Source organism: Thermobia domestica, chromosome 3 (assembly GCF_964235325.1).
Source record: "Thermobia domestica chromosome 3, izTheDome1.hap1.1, whole genome shotgun sequence".
NCBI lineage: Eukaryota > Metazoa > Arthropoda > Insecta > Zygentoma > Lepismatidae > Thermobia > Thermobia domestica.
The window spans coordinates 109,951,344-109,969,988 of NC_137456.1; the positions used below are offsets into that span (position 1 = coordinate 109,951,344).

The window sequence follows — 18,645 nt, forward strand, 5'->3', positions numbered from 1 at the left end:
TTGAAAGTATCATCGTGCAACTTTGCTGTTTTATTGCCTGTTGGTTGCAGAACTGTTCTTTATTCTGAGAACAAGGGCTAATTCATGGTTGCACACGTGCCATGAAAACCTATCCATTTGCCTTTGCTTTTTATCAGTCATCATCACTGAGCAAGAAAAAAAGATCCCGACGACTCATCTAATCTTGTATAGTGGCTCGAGGAGCACGAATGCTTCTCTCTTACACTTACTCTCTCTCTCTGCCTGCCCACGGCGGCAAATCTCTTGAATTTTCAAATCGTTCCATTAGAAACTAGTTTAACTTGCTGATGGCGTTCTGCAGGTCAATGAATAACTATAACAGGTTCGTGTTGCTCTAGGTTGTCTCAATTACACTCTCCCTGCCGCCTGGCTGCTGTTTGTAACCATGTATAACAATAGATAACTCGGAATTTTGTACGAGACAAATGAAATCTATATGATTAAATTCTTCTGCTATATTACATACAGTACAGTGACTAGTAAAAGTGTAATGACTGTTTTACAAAATAATCTTGAAATATGCCGATTAGAGAACAGCTATGCCTATAGCTTAAGAAGATTCGGAACAAAAACTAACATTATGTTTCGAACGCTTGCATTTCAGAGTCAATTATACAAGCTGGCTTTGGAGACTAAAGTTTCAGCCAAATCACATCATATTACTTTAACGTTCATATCTATTTCTTTTTATCAATTACCTGCTTTTCTCCTAGTTTGTATATTGAACTTTAGAAAACACTAGCTTTACTGCTAACTCTGTATTCAATTAACAGATAAAACAAAAATATAAAAGAAAGATAAAGATATTTTAATCTTCTGATTGTTAGTTTATATATTGAAAATGCTTTTATTATTATAGTAATAATTACAAATTTATAAACTATCCGCTTATTCGACCTTCCGAATTTAGTGCTAAGGAGTTTAGCTTATTTTATTTTTTCTTAGAATGTTTATTATTATTATTTTGTGAAATCAGTTCAGAATGAAAATTTAAAGAATAAAAGAAGATGATCTTGTCAGATGTTACGAAGGATTTGAATCTTATACTTCGATCTAACAGGCGTTCCCTCTTTTACTTATTCACAAGATTCTTCATGGTGATTTAATAAGAGTTTATTATTTAAAAAAGAAGAAGAAGAAGAAATTTAGTTCCTTTTGTTATAATTGTGACAGCAAATACATTTTATTTTTTACTGCGTCAATTACCCGCTTCGCTGGGTTAAAATACGAAAAGTAGTAATATGTTCCGTTAGTCAGACACTTTATACTAGTACAGAAGCGCTCTCTGATATGGGCCACTTTCGATCATTTATATATATGTATATATCCCCCTCTCCCAAGTTGCGGAGCTGAATTTGGATTTAAACGGCATCGGAAGCGTGACTGCTCATCTCAGCGAACCCGAAAACTATGAATTCGACACTAATATCGGTCATTTTCGATTATTTTTATATACCTGCACTCTCCTCCTCCCCTAAGTTACACCGTCAAAGTGAAATGATAAAAACCATCCCAGATTCGAACCTTATCTATGTTGAAAATTTGATCGAGATCGGTTGGAGGTATGAAGTCACATAGTCACTTCTATTTTATTTAAATCTTGTATATCAAATTATTGAAAGAAATGACAACAATAGTCCAGATCTAAACTTCTGCTTAAGAATCTAGCATTTATTGATATTATTTATATTAATAATCATATAATGTCCGATTTTGATATAACAAGACTTTATCTTTTTATATCAAAATCAGAAGATATCAAATATATCTTCGTCTTTTTCTTCTTGTTCATTTTTAATTTAGAAGGAAATGTTATTGCTTCTACTAATTGCTTACGATCAGATAGAAAGAAACGGTGTTCTTTATTTGGAGCTAAAAGACAAAAAATATAGAAACAACTCGTTCATTTGAAAGTTACATCACAAGAAAAGAATGCATGATGTTGATGCTCTACATATAGATAAATATACCAAGTTGATTTTTTAGTTTTTTCTCTTCATTTCTTGTTAAAGAAAAAGAATATGTCCATACGTGTATATGATAATTTTACTAATTAGTATTTTCCTTTCCTCTTTACGACAGCAAAAAATTTCGTTTTGGTTTGCTACTGGTGGAGCTGGTTTTTGCCTCAGCAAGTCATTGGCCCTTAAAATGGTTCCATTAGCCAGGTAAGTTGAGCGTTTGCTTCAGTTATGTTTTCTTTAACCACATACTAATATTTTCTTTTTCAGATCACAAGCATTTGAATTCAGTTTTTTTTTTTCATCATTAACTTTAAATTCAAGTATCTTAGTGAAACGTTTAGCCAAATAAAGTAGCATAATATTACGTTCTTCTTTAAATTTTATGTACATTGAGTAATTTCCATTGGTTTTATATACATAAAATAGTCTACATTAACATTTGATCATGTGGGATTGTACGTCATGGGAGCACGGTCTTCTAGACTGTTTTAGTTGTATCGCGTTGGCCAACTGGGTAATAATACGTTTACAAATTTAAAAAAAGGTGTAGCCAGAGTATAGAGAAGTTTGTTAGACTTTGTAATTCAATTCTCTGTAATTTAAATAAGGCATCGGTTAATCATGATCTAATTATTACACCATAGTTTCCAAATGTTAGTGGGTTGTTATAATGAGAATATTCGAAATTAATGTCAAATTTGTATTGGAAACCAAAAATTTTAAAATCACATTTAATATCTCGTCTCTCTCTCTCTCGCTTTGCTTAATATTAAAAAAAATCCTATATACACTTTCAAAAAGTTATTTTAAATAGATTTATAATACTCCTGTGATTAGATAGTTTCTGATATTTTAGTGGTAATAACACAATGCGCAGTGCGCCATGATGCTTATTAAAATCTCAATACTCTCAGTCTACATCATGATGCTAAGATATGTACACTCATGTCCAAAATGAGTGTCGCATATCTATAACTGTCTTCTTGTAAGAATATAATTTGATAGTGATTTTTCAGTCTACTTTTAATACTGATACTATGTGTATAATCGGGAAATGTGTATTTGTGGTAAATTTCATAGGAAAAAAATTATAAATACGAAAATTAGAATAAGTAAAACAAAATGTTGCTAAATGGACAAGAAAGTTGTTTATTTTCGTTTTATTGTTGTTATTTACTGTTCTTTTGACATGAAATTTGCCACATACATGTCTTTGCCGATTATACACATACTAACATTATAAGAAATACCGGGAGAACTCGTTATCAAATTATATTCATACAACAACATATTTATAGAATGCGACAATAATTTTGGACATGAATGTACATGTAAACTTTCACACTAAACATTTTATTACTGAATCTTTTGAGGGTGAAATTTATGCTCTAAACTAAAAACATTCATAAAAGCCTTGTAATCAGAAAGAAAAGCTGTTATCATTTCTATTAAAACACATTTCACATCAACTCCGTAAAGTCTTCCTATCATTTTGTGTCTTTAAATATCCATCACCATGGCTGATACAAAAATAAAGAGTATCCAAATTGTTGAAGGAGAAGGAAAAAGATACCGGTAACAATATAAATAGCTGCACCGAGTAGAAGAAGGAAAAAACATTAACCTTATGAAAACATATTAATTTTAAAATTTAAACAATAATCTGTATATGTCGTTTATCACTTGTTATTTGCATATAGTGTATAATAATTACTTATCTGACAAATTCGTGCGTTTGTTTTGTGGAGTTGCTGCTTCGTGTTGATATGCAGTTATTGGTTAGAGAAGTTGTTGAGAGAGGAGGTATGAGGTTTTCGAGAAAACAAATCACACAAAGTAATATATTCTGATATTAGGACTACATATAAACTTTATAGAAAAGAAAAAAACTGGACTCATATTGCATTTAATAATATAACAAGACACAGCTACCTGTGCAGTTGTTGAAATTGGTATATTTTGTTAAAGTATATGCATAAATCCACATTGTAGGCTAGTGGGAAAGGAAAGGAGCTGATGCTCTTTAAGCCTACACCCTCATAGTATAGTGATATCAAAAATTGATTCTGCTAATATGCAGTATATTCTATTTGTGAGTCCCGATAATACCACTTTCCTTAAAATTTATCACAAATACTGTATAGCTAGTGATGTTAAAAACAAAACTTACTTCCCAGAAGCTCTCTTTAATCATACATAAGAGTTTAACAAATTGATTATGCACTGAATTGTCTTCTTTTGAGGAAAAGGGACTCTGTCTCCGTCAACATAAGCATCAAAATGTACCATCTGGAATGCAAGTAAGAACATTAAAAAAAAGTTGCTCGCTTAAAGAAAAAAAGTTTGCTTAGCTGAATTATTAGCGCACGTGACTTCGCAGTGTGTCCCTGGTTCTACTTCCAATTGGACCACTAAAATTTTCTGATGTTGACTCATCATTATGAAGGGACGCGGTAGCTCAGTGGTAGAGCTTCTCTCTGCTGTGTGGGGTTCATGGTTTGATCCCAGCTTGTACCACCTAGTGATTCTTGTGGTGGATAACTACCATTGCGTGAATTTTCGCGTGTTCTTCCATTTCTTCCCAGCTTCTTGATTTCCACCATTTCTTCATTATCATCACCTCCCTTAGCCTCAAAATCATAATCGTGGATCGTAAAGATTTCATTTCATTTTTTTCATCATCATGAGATAATTGGGGAACTGCGTGAATTAAGAAGTAGCGAACTCAGATCTAGAAAGTCGGAAATAATGACATCTGAGAGCCAATGCATTAACCACGTATCACCATGTTGAACGTGCTACATCTGGTTAGCCATAGCTCTTCATGGATTTTAGAGACAGTGAGTTGAGTATTTCTTTCTGTCTGTTAACTAACTTGATCAGTATTTCAAATTCAAACTCCTATGACTGTAAAGAAAATTGAAAAGAATGAGACTTATCTATGCGTCGATTTATATATATATATATATATATATATATATATATATATATATATATATATATATATGTGTGTGTGTGTGTGTGTGTGCTTTTCTGTGCTTCTTTGACATGAGGCGTATTAAATTAATGTTTTTTGATATCTTATTATAGGCCTTATATTATTTGATATTCAAAGTTCTATTTTCATATGGGAAATTTAAGTTTGCAGGCATCTACATTGTTTCATTTCATGTTAAATAGTTTTACATATTCAGCCGAAAACGACTGAAAATATTTACAGGACTGATTCCTTTAAATTTGATTTGGTTCAAGATATCCCTTTGATTTTCTTGAAAACTGCATATGAAAGAAATCTCAAATAAAACTAGTACCTCTGGCAACCCTGCCATGGGGCTGGCGTCAGTTGCAACGGCGCCAACTTTCCAAAATTTATGTGGGTGCATATCAATGGCGGGAAGTGTTGGCCTATATGTTTTCAGGGAAGTCTCGATATTTGATTGATTTATTTTTAGTTAATATCTTTTATGGACACTATCATAAAAGGCTGTGCTGTGATAAAGCAAAATATACCGGTACTATAAGGATAAGTTGGGACTGCTCTGGCTCAGTCGGTAACATGGCTGACTTAAAAAGCAAAAGAAACGAGTTCAAACCCGGGTTCAAACTAAAAATCTTGCGGGTGTGTCGCACCCACAAGATTATTTGCGTGGGTGCCGGAGCCCCGGAGCACCCACGTAGTCGGCGCGCATAGTCAGTTGAAAACAAAGAAATTACTTCGCAACTTTGCCGCACGCACAGATAAATCAAATAAGATATACATGCTTTATTTTATAAAAACTGACTATTCAAGTGTAACATTGATAATCTTGGACCATCTGAATTTTCTTCTGTGCTGATTCTACATTATCTATCATATGACCAGTACTTAGTTCCTAATAAACGGTTCCAAGGAAAAAGAACTGACCATTTTGCAGACTCAAAGCATAATCTTCATTTAAAATGTTAAAAAAAAAAAAAAAAGAGAGTGACTTTATTATTAACTATAGAAGAACAGCGGAAATTAGAATTAAAGTATTTAGAGGATGAAATACTCTTATTTCTTGATACGAAGGATGAAATTCCCATGTGCTTGTTTCATTTTGTAAAATTTCATACTTCCTCTCAAATTTTTGTTGGTACCTCGATTAGGATAGGTTAAGTTGCGATAATTTTTCTCCTCTAATTAGCATCACTAGATTAAGTAAGGAATAAAATTAAGTATGGTTTTAATCGTAATTCCAGAAATTATAATTTATTAAGGGACTTTAATATTTTTTATTTTTTATTTTATTTTTTTTTTCAGTGGAGGAAAATTTATTAGCATTGGCGAAAAGATACGACTTCCGGATGATGTTACAATGGGATATATTATTGGTGAGTATCTAAAATACCGTACTTACCAACCACAAAAACTCTCTACTAATTAACTTAACTTTTATGATAATTAATGGGAGGTTATTAAATCCGAGTTTGTCACCAAAAATTGTTGTTATCGTATAGGTATGGAATCCATTAATCAAGTACAAAATGAATTACTGTACTGCTGGACATGTAATAAAAAGACTGAAAATGTAATCAGCTGAACCAGCTGTGGGAGAAAATAGGATTTAATAAAAATAAATAAATATGCAAGTCTTCTTATGCATCGTAAACACAGGGCCTATGTCGAGAATGGTAGTGCTTTTTTAATTTCTTATTGAGTTCCTGCCCACACAAGGAATGTTTGTTTATAAGGAGCTGTCACGTAAGATGTCACAACTGACGCATATGTTTGCATTCCATATGGCAATATATCTCAATATTGTGCAGATGGTATGTTTCTGAAACAATTTTCACTCTCATTTACTAATAATGGACATAGGAATTTAAATTTATTTCTGCGGCTGCCTTTGTTCTATTGTCAATTTCATGTTGATTGCATTAATAATGTGTTGTCGGCATCGGCGTTCACTACTCATTCAACGGTTTTTGAAAGTATCTATTTACCTAACATTTCCTTGTACTAAAGGGACGGTAAACGGAAAATGAAACAAGAAAATTATTTGTTAACTATACATGCTGCTCAAAAATACCTTTTAAAGTAAACAATTACAGTAATGATTTTGAATTATTACAAAAATTTTCACATTATTGCAAATTCTTCTGTATCTTTAGTAACAACATTAAAATATTAGAAATAATTGACTAGGAATTTCTGATGTGTTTCATGTAATCAAGCGTGTGTACTTACTGCCGTTTTGGAAGGGGAGAAAGCAAAATCATGATTACGCACTGCTACATTATAAACAAATATATAACTTTTCAGTTGTATCTCTAATATAAAAGAAAAGGCTGAAATGGAAAATGGATGAAGTCAGGTTTGGGGCTAAAGTTTAATTAATTGATATGCATCCTCAGAAAGGTATTTTTCTGATGCCTAAACAAACTAAGGTAGTTGATTGGTTGCCCAATATTTAGTATATGCCCAATATATTTCTTTAGATTTAAAACTGAATTTACAGTTTATTTTATTTACTTTTATTTCGACAGAGGAAATATTTGATGTTTATACATATTGATGATACAACGAAATTCTGGTAGTTTTGTCAACATTAGTACTTTTAATGCGACACGTCAATAATTTTAATTCTTTTATGTATCGATTTAACTTGATTCAATGTTCAGTTTATGAAAGAATCATCTTTTTGAGAAGTAGAGATAATGTAGTGTATTTCTGAGATTACTAAAGTTTGTTCAAGGAATGTTCAGTACCTCATGTAAACAAATACACGTGGTGATTGTTTCATTTTATTGGTTAAAGAGCCTTGGAACATCCATGCGGCAGAAGAAAATAGTCCATTGTTAAGTAAGCTGTTTTTCAATGCTTTTGTTGCTTATAAGGCTCATTATCAGAAATGCAATTTCCTTACAGTTAAATAACAGAAACAACATTGTATCTAAGAACTAAATTGAATTAATGCAATAAAAGAGAATACGCATGCGTAGAAGGTGGCTTTGACCCATCTTACGGGCGAATCACAGTTTACAATATGGCCGCGTGCGGGAAGTATGTAAAACACGGACAGGATACAAGCACGTGCTTCTTGAAAGAAGCGCTGACCGATAGCCAATCATCCGATGACTGGCGGAGTAATACCATTCTGCAATGTTTACTTCTGGATCAGAAGGTTCGTTGAATGAACATTAGTTTTAGTGCTTGACCCTGTAGAGACGTTGCTAGGAATTGTAAAATTTGCAAGTCTGTTTATGTATTTAAACTATTTCAGTAAGAAACCGATTTTTGCCACTAGACATTGTTTTTAGGTTTCACCAGTTAATGAAAAAATATTTAAGTTTTATGAACTAGTTTTTAGTAAAGGTTTCAGTAAGTTGTTTGTGCGTTGCTTCTCAATAAAACTATAATTTTCAACAGGGAAATAATCGATGTAGCATGAAAATTTGATCTTACATTTCATCTGTACTCTTTCTATTATACAAACAATCTAGTTCTATTAATTTTTTTCTGAAAATATAGGTGTAAGTATTTTACAATTACTTATCGTCCTTTCGGGTGCAGAATAATACTTGTTCAAAACTACATAGATTTCAACAAAAAATTCTGGGGCGCGCCTGAAACAGAGTGTGTTGTTTCACGTGGTACTTATACTCCAACTCGTATTTGCTAAAGTCTATTTATATGCTCAACGTAAATTATGTTTTATAGCCTAAAACAAAGTGAAGACATAAATTTCGAGGAAGGTTATTATATAAATTTATGATTTAAATATCATCTTTTAAAATTGTATTATATAATTTTATGTTGCTGAGCATTTCTACACATCTTTCAACATGGTTCAGTTTTAATAATGTGCAGAAATATCTCACTTTATCCGATTCTTCCAAAATCACAGTGCTTTGAGTAGAAAACATTGCTAGTTGAAATAATATTCAATTAATTAAGATTTAGTCTATATTCATCATTGGATATGCCAAAGTCACCAAACTATAAAATCTGTTTTGAGAAAATCTCATTTAAAAGTTTTATGATAAAACAAACATACCTACGTTTTTTCCAATCGAAAAATATTTCTGATATACTACGAAGGATAGCTGAGCACCCATTATACAGTATTATTTGTTTTCGATTATATAATAAAGTACCTAAATGGAAGTAGTCAAATTTGTATATTGATGTCTTAGACATGTTGTCAATGGTAGTCGATACTTTATATGTGTATATAATCTGTTTCCATTAAATACTTTTATTTTAAACTACAGTAGATGTTATAATGTATTTTCATAAAATACCTAAGGAATTTTTTTCCTTCCTTTGCAGAACATCTTCTGAGAAAGAAGCTTACCGTTGTAGATGAGTTTCATTCTCACTTAGAGCCAATGAAGTTCCTTCACCAAGACACTTTTTCAAACCAAGTAAGTTGCGCTTATCTACTCCTTATGTAAATATTATAAGTTATTAAATATATATCTACGAGAAAGGTAATGACTTAGTAACGTTCAGAGTGTGTGTGTGTGTGTGTGTGTGTTTTTTTTTAAATACCAAAATAACTATTTGTGTTCAAACTAGACTAATGTTTAATCAAGACAGGATGCCCACAATAATTCTCAATGCTGAATATGAAAAATCAGTTAGCAGTATTGTTGTTCCGAGGTACTTCGACGCTCATATCTCACCATCCGCCATGTCCACCTACACAAAGACTAATTTCATATTGATCACAGACTATTTACCAAACTCTTTGTTCAAACTACTGTTCATAACTATTCACTATAACGTTAAGAGATCGCACTAGAAGCAATTGTTGTGTATTACGATATGGATCATCTGTGTAGTTTTGTACATTTGGCTTATGTCCAAAAGAAGTAGTATTAAGGGTATCATATTTTAATTTTGTCAAACTGAGATCCTATTTCCCTAATCTCGAAATGAACTACTGATACTTGGTGATCTCGTGCCTTAACAAATTTACTTTTAATGGTATAAAGAGCTTCGGTTTCACAAATCGTCCTTATTTTATTCAGCTTAGTTTTTTTGATGCTATCTTAGTTTATCGGACCATATATGAATTCATGTTATTTACGAATTCGTACTTCTTTCATATTTAGGAAATCGACTCCTAGTACTTTATAAAGTGTTTCTTATGGGAGGAGTTGCATTCCTAGGTTCAGATCAGATTCACTTTAGGAGGGCTTAACTGTTATAGGTATACAGTAGCCCTACGCGGATACATGCCGTAAAAACGACAATGCAAGAAACAACCAACCGTATTTAGTGACCACTAAAAGCAAGAATTGTATCTAAGCCGCGTAAGGGCAGGGCGAAGCTGGTGGACTAACCTAGAGGTGTCTGTAGGGAGCAGGTTTCAGTGATGGTGGGTATGCACATAAACCAAGATAGTGGAAACATACTGCGTTTCTCATGTTACTAGATGCCTTACCAGTTGGACAGCTTTCAGACATTTTAGTCGTTACGAATCATGACCTAACATCTGCATTTACATAACAAATCAATTCATTATGGCTTCCTTATGGACTATTACGTGATTGAGAGCATACACTTCATATTACGTTTCTCAACATTATTACGGTTGTCACATCTAAGATCAATCCATCTATCTTCTATCTATCTATTAAAATGCTACAATAGAAATTAAAAGCGCCTGAGCTCCAACCTATAACTTTGGCTTTCAAATCTTTCATTTACGGTTATGTACAGGGGCGAATCCAGGGGGATCGATCGCCCCCCCCAGAAGAGGAAACTTTTTATTTTATATATAAATAAAATATATAGTTTATTTTTTGACGCTCTTAAAAGTAGCTCTAAGTAGCAGTATTACAACCCACTGCCCCGCTTCCCCCCAGAAGTCCGTCCTGGATCCGCCCCTGGTTATGTGTGATTTCACGTTTAACAAAGACAAACATTTGAGTATTTGTACTTTAAATAGTCTAAATTAGTTAACTATATCTTTTTCATAAAGTTTATGATATAAAATTATTGTTCAAAGCCTTTGTATTTTAATAAGCCTTCTCTAAAATCAATGCATGTGAATTGTGCTTCCATCTTCCGAGTTCTTTTAAACTATGTTTATATGTTTGTGGTCAATCCTTTCGACAGTGAGATCTCGGAAACTACAGGCTCTAGAAAGATGACGTTTTCACTGATCGATTGGAAATTTTGCATAGATTGTCCAGTTCAAAATTGAATATTTAAAAAAAAAAAGACATGGCCATTATTTCTTTATTACATTTTTTAGGGTACACTGGAAGCGTTGAAATTAAAAAAAAAAAAAAAACTAAAGCATCGTATCCTGTGCGTTATACATTCCATCACCACAATGTTGTATATTGGGTTTGTATATGTCTCAGGTGTTTGTTCCATGGCCAAATAATAGTGAAAAAGGAAGGATAACAATTTCTCGAGTCTAAGATAAATCTTTATTTTTTGAGTGTTTTGTCTCATGAACACCACATATAACTGACATTATAATTAATTGTATATGTGATGTATTTGCTTCTTACATACTGCATGCAAGAAAAAAGAAAACACTGGTCACACATGAATTAGAAACTCCAACCGGAAGTAGGCTCAAATCTTGCAAACGGTGCAAGATATTGAGAAAAAATAATCGAAAAAATCTCCCCTTTATGACACTCCTTGCCGATTTTTTTAAAATCAAGGCGTCTTTCACTTGTGTCTGTAAAGGGACATGTACATATGTTGTGAGGAATGAGAAGGAGATTTATGCTCATATGCGAATGATGCGCTGTGTAGAGAGCGCAGATTCAGCTAGTATATATTTTAATTACTTATACATTCGTCTTTTGAAGCAAGATTGAATATTTCTTCTGTAAATTATACAAATCTCTGGCTCCATAAATGAGAATGGTACCGTTCTTTTTTCACAGAAAACACTAAAACAAGCAATAATATTTTAAAATGTTGGGGTAGTCACTACTGACACTAAATCACAGCTTAGTGGTACCAATATAAAAACAATCTAAGACGATGCTATTTGCATATGTTTCATAGAATTAAAATATTTTTCACTTAGGCTTACTTCAGTTGTGGATGCAATTTGTCAAATGCTTTAACAAACTTGTCGTGATAAAAGAAAGCATTGGAGATTAAGACAGGAAAATATTTCGATTATAGGGTTACAAAAATCGGAGAAGTGTACTTCTTGTTTTACTACTGTTAAATTAATGTTGAGTATATTTATTTCTATAACTAACCGGATATACTTCTACGAAAGTTTTCATATCATCTGTCAAATTATTAAACATTTTAATGTTTGAGATGATAAACATAGCGTATAGTAAAATACTATAAGATTATACTAAATTATCACGCAAATAATGAGTATATAACAAACTATTCGAAAGCAAGTAATATAATAATAATAATAATAATAATAATAATAATAATAATAATAATAATAATAATTATTATTATTATTATTATTATTATTATTATTATTATTATTATTATTATTATTATTATAAAAAATCTTTAAAATAAGAAGTTAGATAGAAATTAATATCCACTGTAAAATGAGAAGTATACTAAACATTTGGTTTATTGTTTTTTTTTTTTTTTTTCAGATAACATTCAGCTACTCTCGGCACGGTAAAGAGAGCAATGTGTTGCAAATTGATGGCTTTGGATTATGGGCCGACCCAACAAGGTGGGTAGTCAAAATTAGCTCTTTTTCTTTCTCAAAATCCAAATTGTCTATAAAATGCTTGTCAGTACTAATTCTCACAACTTTTCACAACTATCATAAATCTCAATTTTGATGCTCTGAAATAGGATACATAGCTGAAATTTTATGTAAAGACTAGAAGACATGCTGTAAAGACCAGTAAATATTGGATACCTTAAGCCCACCTTGTTACGTTACATGAATCTTGTAGTTGTCATTTAAAAAAATTGCAACCCGATCTTTCTATTTACTGTTTACATGTTATAACTTCCTGAAAGCAAGAAAGGTATCTTCACCGATGCAGCAATGCACTCTAGTGGACAAATAGTGAACCTCCTCATTAAAAACTTGTATTTTGGCGCACTTCCCGTCCCTGTCCAAAAGAATACGTTGTTTCGGAAGCGGCGAAACTGTTTTTTTTTTCTTTCTTTATGTCAGCGGGAGGGCGATAGCAAGTAGCAAGCAAGACGACCCAGAAAGTTGCACATGGTTCAACTCCTTGCAAGATGGAAAAAAATGTTGTATGTCCCTTTCAAGATTATGTTTACATGGAGAAATATAGTAGGCTTGCATTTTTTTTTTAATAACAGCTACAAGATTCATGTAACGTGACAACGTACCATGAAGCATATATTTTTTTACTACATTTGCTACCAACATTTCAAGGATTTGACGCAAGATATTACAAAGCTAGGACAATTTTTATATGTTAATGAAAACAAATTAGTAATGGCTAAATTAAAAATTCCATTGATAAATTGGAATTTTTAAAACTGATAAATTAAATATTCGTTGAGCTGATAAATTAAGTAAAAACAATGTTTCGACTAATTTGTTCGAATTTTATTAGCGCTTGGTATGTTCTTCAGTTTAACTGCATCATTCAATAGAATTTAATCCAAATTGGTTTACACAGTGTTCATTACTTACACTCTTATTTTAATCTTTGTTTCAGATTTCTTTCCCTGCACTGCTTCCTGTTTCCACATTTCAGCTTTTGCCCAAGGTGAAAGTAAATTTTTGTCTTGGGGCTAACTTATTTTCGTGTTATAAAGCGTTTCATTTCCCCAAGACGTGATGATAAAATATAACAGAAAATTCAAGTTAGCAAGTCATAGTCAAAATGTTAAAAGGGTTTCGAGAAGAACAGTGTACAAGAAAGTGTGTTCACGAGTGTCTTAAGTGTTTACTCAATCTTTTACAATAATGTGAATGCAGCTGTGAAAGAAGTTTTAGTCATGTAAATAGTGAATTCGATATTTTTTAGAAGCGATTTATTTTATAGATATGTATATATTATATATATAAATATTTTGTATAAAGAAGTAAATATATAAAATTGTACAAATGTTCCGTAAAAGCAATATTGAAATGCAAATTTTGAGAACAATAACAATCACTTTAGAATTTACGCTTGCCGAGTTAAATGAAATTTGAAAATATCGAATGTAAAGTATCTGAAAATCGCTGTTTTAATAAAAAATGGTACGTTGTGGACGAATGAGTCATTCTTTAGCGAGTATATGTAAGAAAGTTTGGTTTATATCGGTGTCAATAAGTGGAAAATCACCGAAAAATACAAAAAAAAAGGTTTCACATTCAAAGTTTACTTCCATACACATTGATCAGGTTATAATGATAGTGATTAAATATTCAGTATAAATATACGAACAGTTCCTAAAGATAAATAAATTTTATATAATGACAATATAGTTTGCTTTGATAGTAACATTTTATTTTGAAACTTTTCTTTTTTTTTAAAAAAAATTACGTTATTTGTAAAATGCATCCCTTGTCAATCGAAACATATGACTACTGCAATAGTTGTCTTGTACGTATTATTGTAGTACTATTTTTAGTCAGAGTTTAGTGAGCATGTGTGTAATTTCTTCGGACACTCCTGAAGTTTGTTAATTTCGTATTTTTTAAATTAATATTATTTGGAATATTAACTACCGTATCAAATTATATCTCTAAAAATTGTTACAATGGTAGATTATTTTAAAAACAGATATATATGTATTTGCAATTGTGACATAGTTTGAGTATTATCTATATAAAATGTGTTATAAATATTTTTTTAAAAAAGAGGATAAAGTTCCTTGTTTCGTTTAATTTCATGTCTGCAATATATAGATTATGATTTATAGAAGTAAATTTTTCAAAGGATGTATTAAAATAATTTTTAAAAAGAGATTGTGCAATAAAGAAAATAGGTATACGAATGAAAAAAGTTTATGTGAAAAATAAATCAAATAGAGAATTGAATTTTTATGTGCTATTTACTTGAGCTTGTTTATACAATATAAAAACTATTACATAATGTACAATAATTGTTATAAATTTTATGTATTATTATGAATTTTAAAAAAAGTTTTTGCAAAGTAAACTACTAAAATTTGATGATTTTAAGAAGGCTTTATTATTTCTTTACACCTGTATTTGAATTACAGGGTGGCCCAAAAGTAGGTATACTCCCCTGCATGATCAAGTATAATATTCTAGCTTATAGGTTTATTTGCTTCGGCTGTTCCGAGGTTAAGATATAAGTAAAAAGACATTAAGAACAAATAATAATGAAACTATGGATAACAATAAGAAATTATATAAAATGCAGTGACCTGATCAGTACGGGACTGTATACCTACTTTTGGGACACCCTGTGTAATGGTCAAAATTTATGTCAATGAAAGTTAATAAATGCTACTTTTTTTTTTTAAACATGAAAGAAATTGCCCGATAGAACACATAGAAAATTAAATTGTTTAGTTTTCTGAAGACAGGTTATTCCAAAGCCTTTTTTCTCTTTTTGTGTTGCTTCTACCTTGCCTCTATTTTACTCCATCAGTTTATTGCAGTCCTAACTCATTTCACGAGTTGTTAGCTAGAAGCTAAGACTCGCAGATTCTGCAACCACCGGATCTAAAGGCGCCAAGTGGAAAAGTCTGTGAACGTGGTGGAATTGTGGCGACAGCTGGAAGATTAATAATGAGAAATCGGAACGGGCGAAATGATCCCTATTTTGCCCATTGCTGTTATAACTGGACAAATGATGCAAAACTGAATCATCTACCGACTACGCATAGAGGTCTATGCGGATATACAGAACATTTCTACGTTCTGCTTTCGCCTGAAACATTTTTATTACTGCTGCATACATGTGGTATTATCTTCTCATGAAGCTACTTCAAAACGTTTTTCTTTTAATAAGAGACATTTTTGCCAGAAACTTTAAAAATTATTACTCTTTCTTAACATAGAAGCAGTGCCGTGCCGTGGAAAGTCAGCGCCCGGGGCGAGAGTATACGACGGCGCCCCCATATATATATTCCAAGTAATTTTTCCTTTCTTTTGCCTTTTTTCCCGATTTTTTCACCCCCTTACTTCAATGCTCGGGGCTTCCCCCCCCCCCGGCACGGCCCTGCATAGAAGGAAACCAAATCTCGAATTTGCATCTGCAGCTAATGAGATAACAAATATATGGAACTTGTTTATTCTATGACAAGATTTCAAAAATAGTTTCTAATATAACAATTGCAAATATGTCCTGTATAGTTTAATGAATCCTATGATATAATATCAATAAAATTCAAGCCAACGTTGAATACAGTTTCTTCCTACGCTAAATAAAGAAATTAATGGAAAACATACGTACTTGTTAAGACCTCCTCAAATGCAGAATTCTGACGAGACATTTGTCTACCGCACCTGTGAATTTCATATATATCGTCATTCCATACATCATGTATCATGTATATATGAAATGAAAAGTTTCTATGGAACTCCAATTGTTAATTTCTTTGCTTAGCAACGAGTCCTTTTATTGTCATAATCAATTACAGCTCAACTGTAATAAACAATATAATACCGTAGAAACAATACAATACATTATGTGATTGGGCTTGTTGGAACACAACACAAGGGCAGGACTCGGGGATTTGGCTGCCATAAGTGACAGCAGACCGGAACTCAGGCAATTGGGGCAGAGCTCGAAGGGTACAGCATCACTCTTCAAAATTCGAGTTTTTAAAATTTAAGAACTAGCATAATTACTCTCTTATCTTGATTCCTCCTAATGTGCTTGGACAACCCTGCGGAAACGTCATGGCTGGCCTGTTTCGATATAAATAATTGTTAACTTCACTAGCGTGTTTCTAAATACAGAAATTTGAGTGTTATTCAGAAAGATGTACCAACATAAACATAACAAAAGTAAGATTTTGATATCAACGCTATCTCTGTGCATGGCCAAGAACTTTTCATCTTGCTCATTTTTTTTTAAGAATATGAATAAAATATATATAAAAAATATGAATAGAAAGGTGGGGATTTTCTTTTATTCCAGTGAGGCAATTTTAGGAAAGAAATATCAACTTGGTTCCGAATAAAGTCCTTGTTCCTGTAGTCCTCTTCAGAGGCAAGTTTGGATCGTAGAAATCTCCCTTTTTCCAATGGTGAAGCTCGACCTTACTTCGTTTGCAGATTTTTAAATTTCGGGAAAGTGATTTTGCGGATGTTACATACCAATAAACCAAATTCGTTGGATATATATGTAATGTTAGGGAAGTGAAATACGTTCAGCTTTCAACTGAAACATTTATACCTAGGTATTACTGCTGCACATACGTTGTAACATCTCATTAAGCTACTTCAAAACTGTTTTCTTTTAACAAGACATTTTTGCCAGAACTTTAAGATTATTATTCTTCCTTAACATGGGAGGAGACCAAATCTCGAATATTGATTTAGAATTCAAAAGATGACTACTTTTTCAAAATACCCTGTTCATACAAGTCTGTCTTAGCCATCTGTGCATAACGGATTTGACTTAATAATCAGAACTGAAACGTTCACCGGTCAAGAATTTCTTCATCAGGTCAAAAAGATAACAATCTGAAGGTGCCAGATCAAGACTGTACAGCGCTTGCTTGAGAACATCCCATCCAAACTTGAGTTTCTCACAGCAGAAGCATCAATATGGAAGTATGCACTATCATAAAAGAGTATAGCATTTCCAGCATTAACGTCACTACTTTTGTCACGAGTCGCCCGATGCAACTTTGCCAATGTTTCACACGATGCACCATTCAGTCATTACAAAATTCATCAGCAGAACGTGTTGCATATCCCAGAATAAACTAATTGGAACTCTTTTTACAGATTGACTTTCTTCTTTTGTTGAGAATCGGTACTTTCTATTCCATGGATGCCCGCTTTGTTTCAAACGTGTAGTAGTACGCCTATAACTCATTTATAACGATATCTTCCAGAAAGGCATATTGTAATTTTCGGTACAGCAACGATACACGCTTTTCCCCCCTTCATCTTTTTATTATAAAAGATGTTTATACACAAGATCACAAAACAAGTAATTTTCTATTTGTCTGTATACATCTTGTCCGTTGCAGCTTGGAGATAGGTGAGGATACCTCTTGCCCGTTGCAGCTCAGAAGTAGCGTTAGAGAAGTCTATCTCACCCATTGCAACATGGAGCAATAGGTAGGACATAATCAATTAACAACTGATAACTTTTGCCTCGAAGTGTCCGTTATATAGCCAGTCTTTGGAGGCGGAGTCTTGTGTTCCATCGGTGTGACGGTATCCGTCGGCTGCTTGTACTGAAACGCATGTGTCTGTTTACTAATACAGGATGCTTCCAATATAAGGGGATATTGCAATACCCTTCTTCAACGTACCGTGCCTGATGGTCCACGTACGTTATCATTCGCTCCCCTTATTGGCACCTACCAGGCACTCACTTAACGAAATTTCAGTTTGTCATGCACTACACCATACACTGTACCGCACAAAATGTTGAATATGGGGTTCTTTGGATTTGACAATGTTTTGAGATGGATTCGCCGGTCATTACGAATTGTTTCTTCAATGGCCGTGGTGTTCAGTTCACTTATGCTGTTACTACACGCATAGTATGTGACCTATCCGCAACGTTCACATGGCTCTTTTCAAAATATTTGCAT

General features: G+C 32.6%; 1 protein-coding gene across 1 annotated transcript in view; it reads left to right on the top strand.

Moving 5' to 3' along the window:
- fng (Fringe glycosyltransferase) overlaps positions 1-14,942 on the top strand; it is a 166,548-nt gene extending 151,606 nt beyond the window's left edge. Inside the window, exons 6-10 of the mRNA XM_081751440.1 lie at positions 2,104-2,189; positions 6,268-6,338; positions 9,280-9,374; positions 12,564-12,646; positions 13,620-14,942. Of these exons, the coding sequence (XP_081607566.1) occupies positions 2,104-2,189; positions 6,268-6,338; positions 9,280-9,374; positions 12,564-12,646; positions 13,620-13,674 (390 nt within the window). The 3' untranslated portion in view covers positions 13,675-14,942. The remainder of the gene's footprint in view (positions 1-2,103; positions 2,190-6,267; positions 6,339-9,279; positions 9,375-12,563; positions 12,647-13,619) is intronic.
- The last annotated feature ends 3,703 nt before the right edge of the window (positions 14,943-18,645 follow it).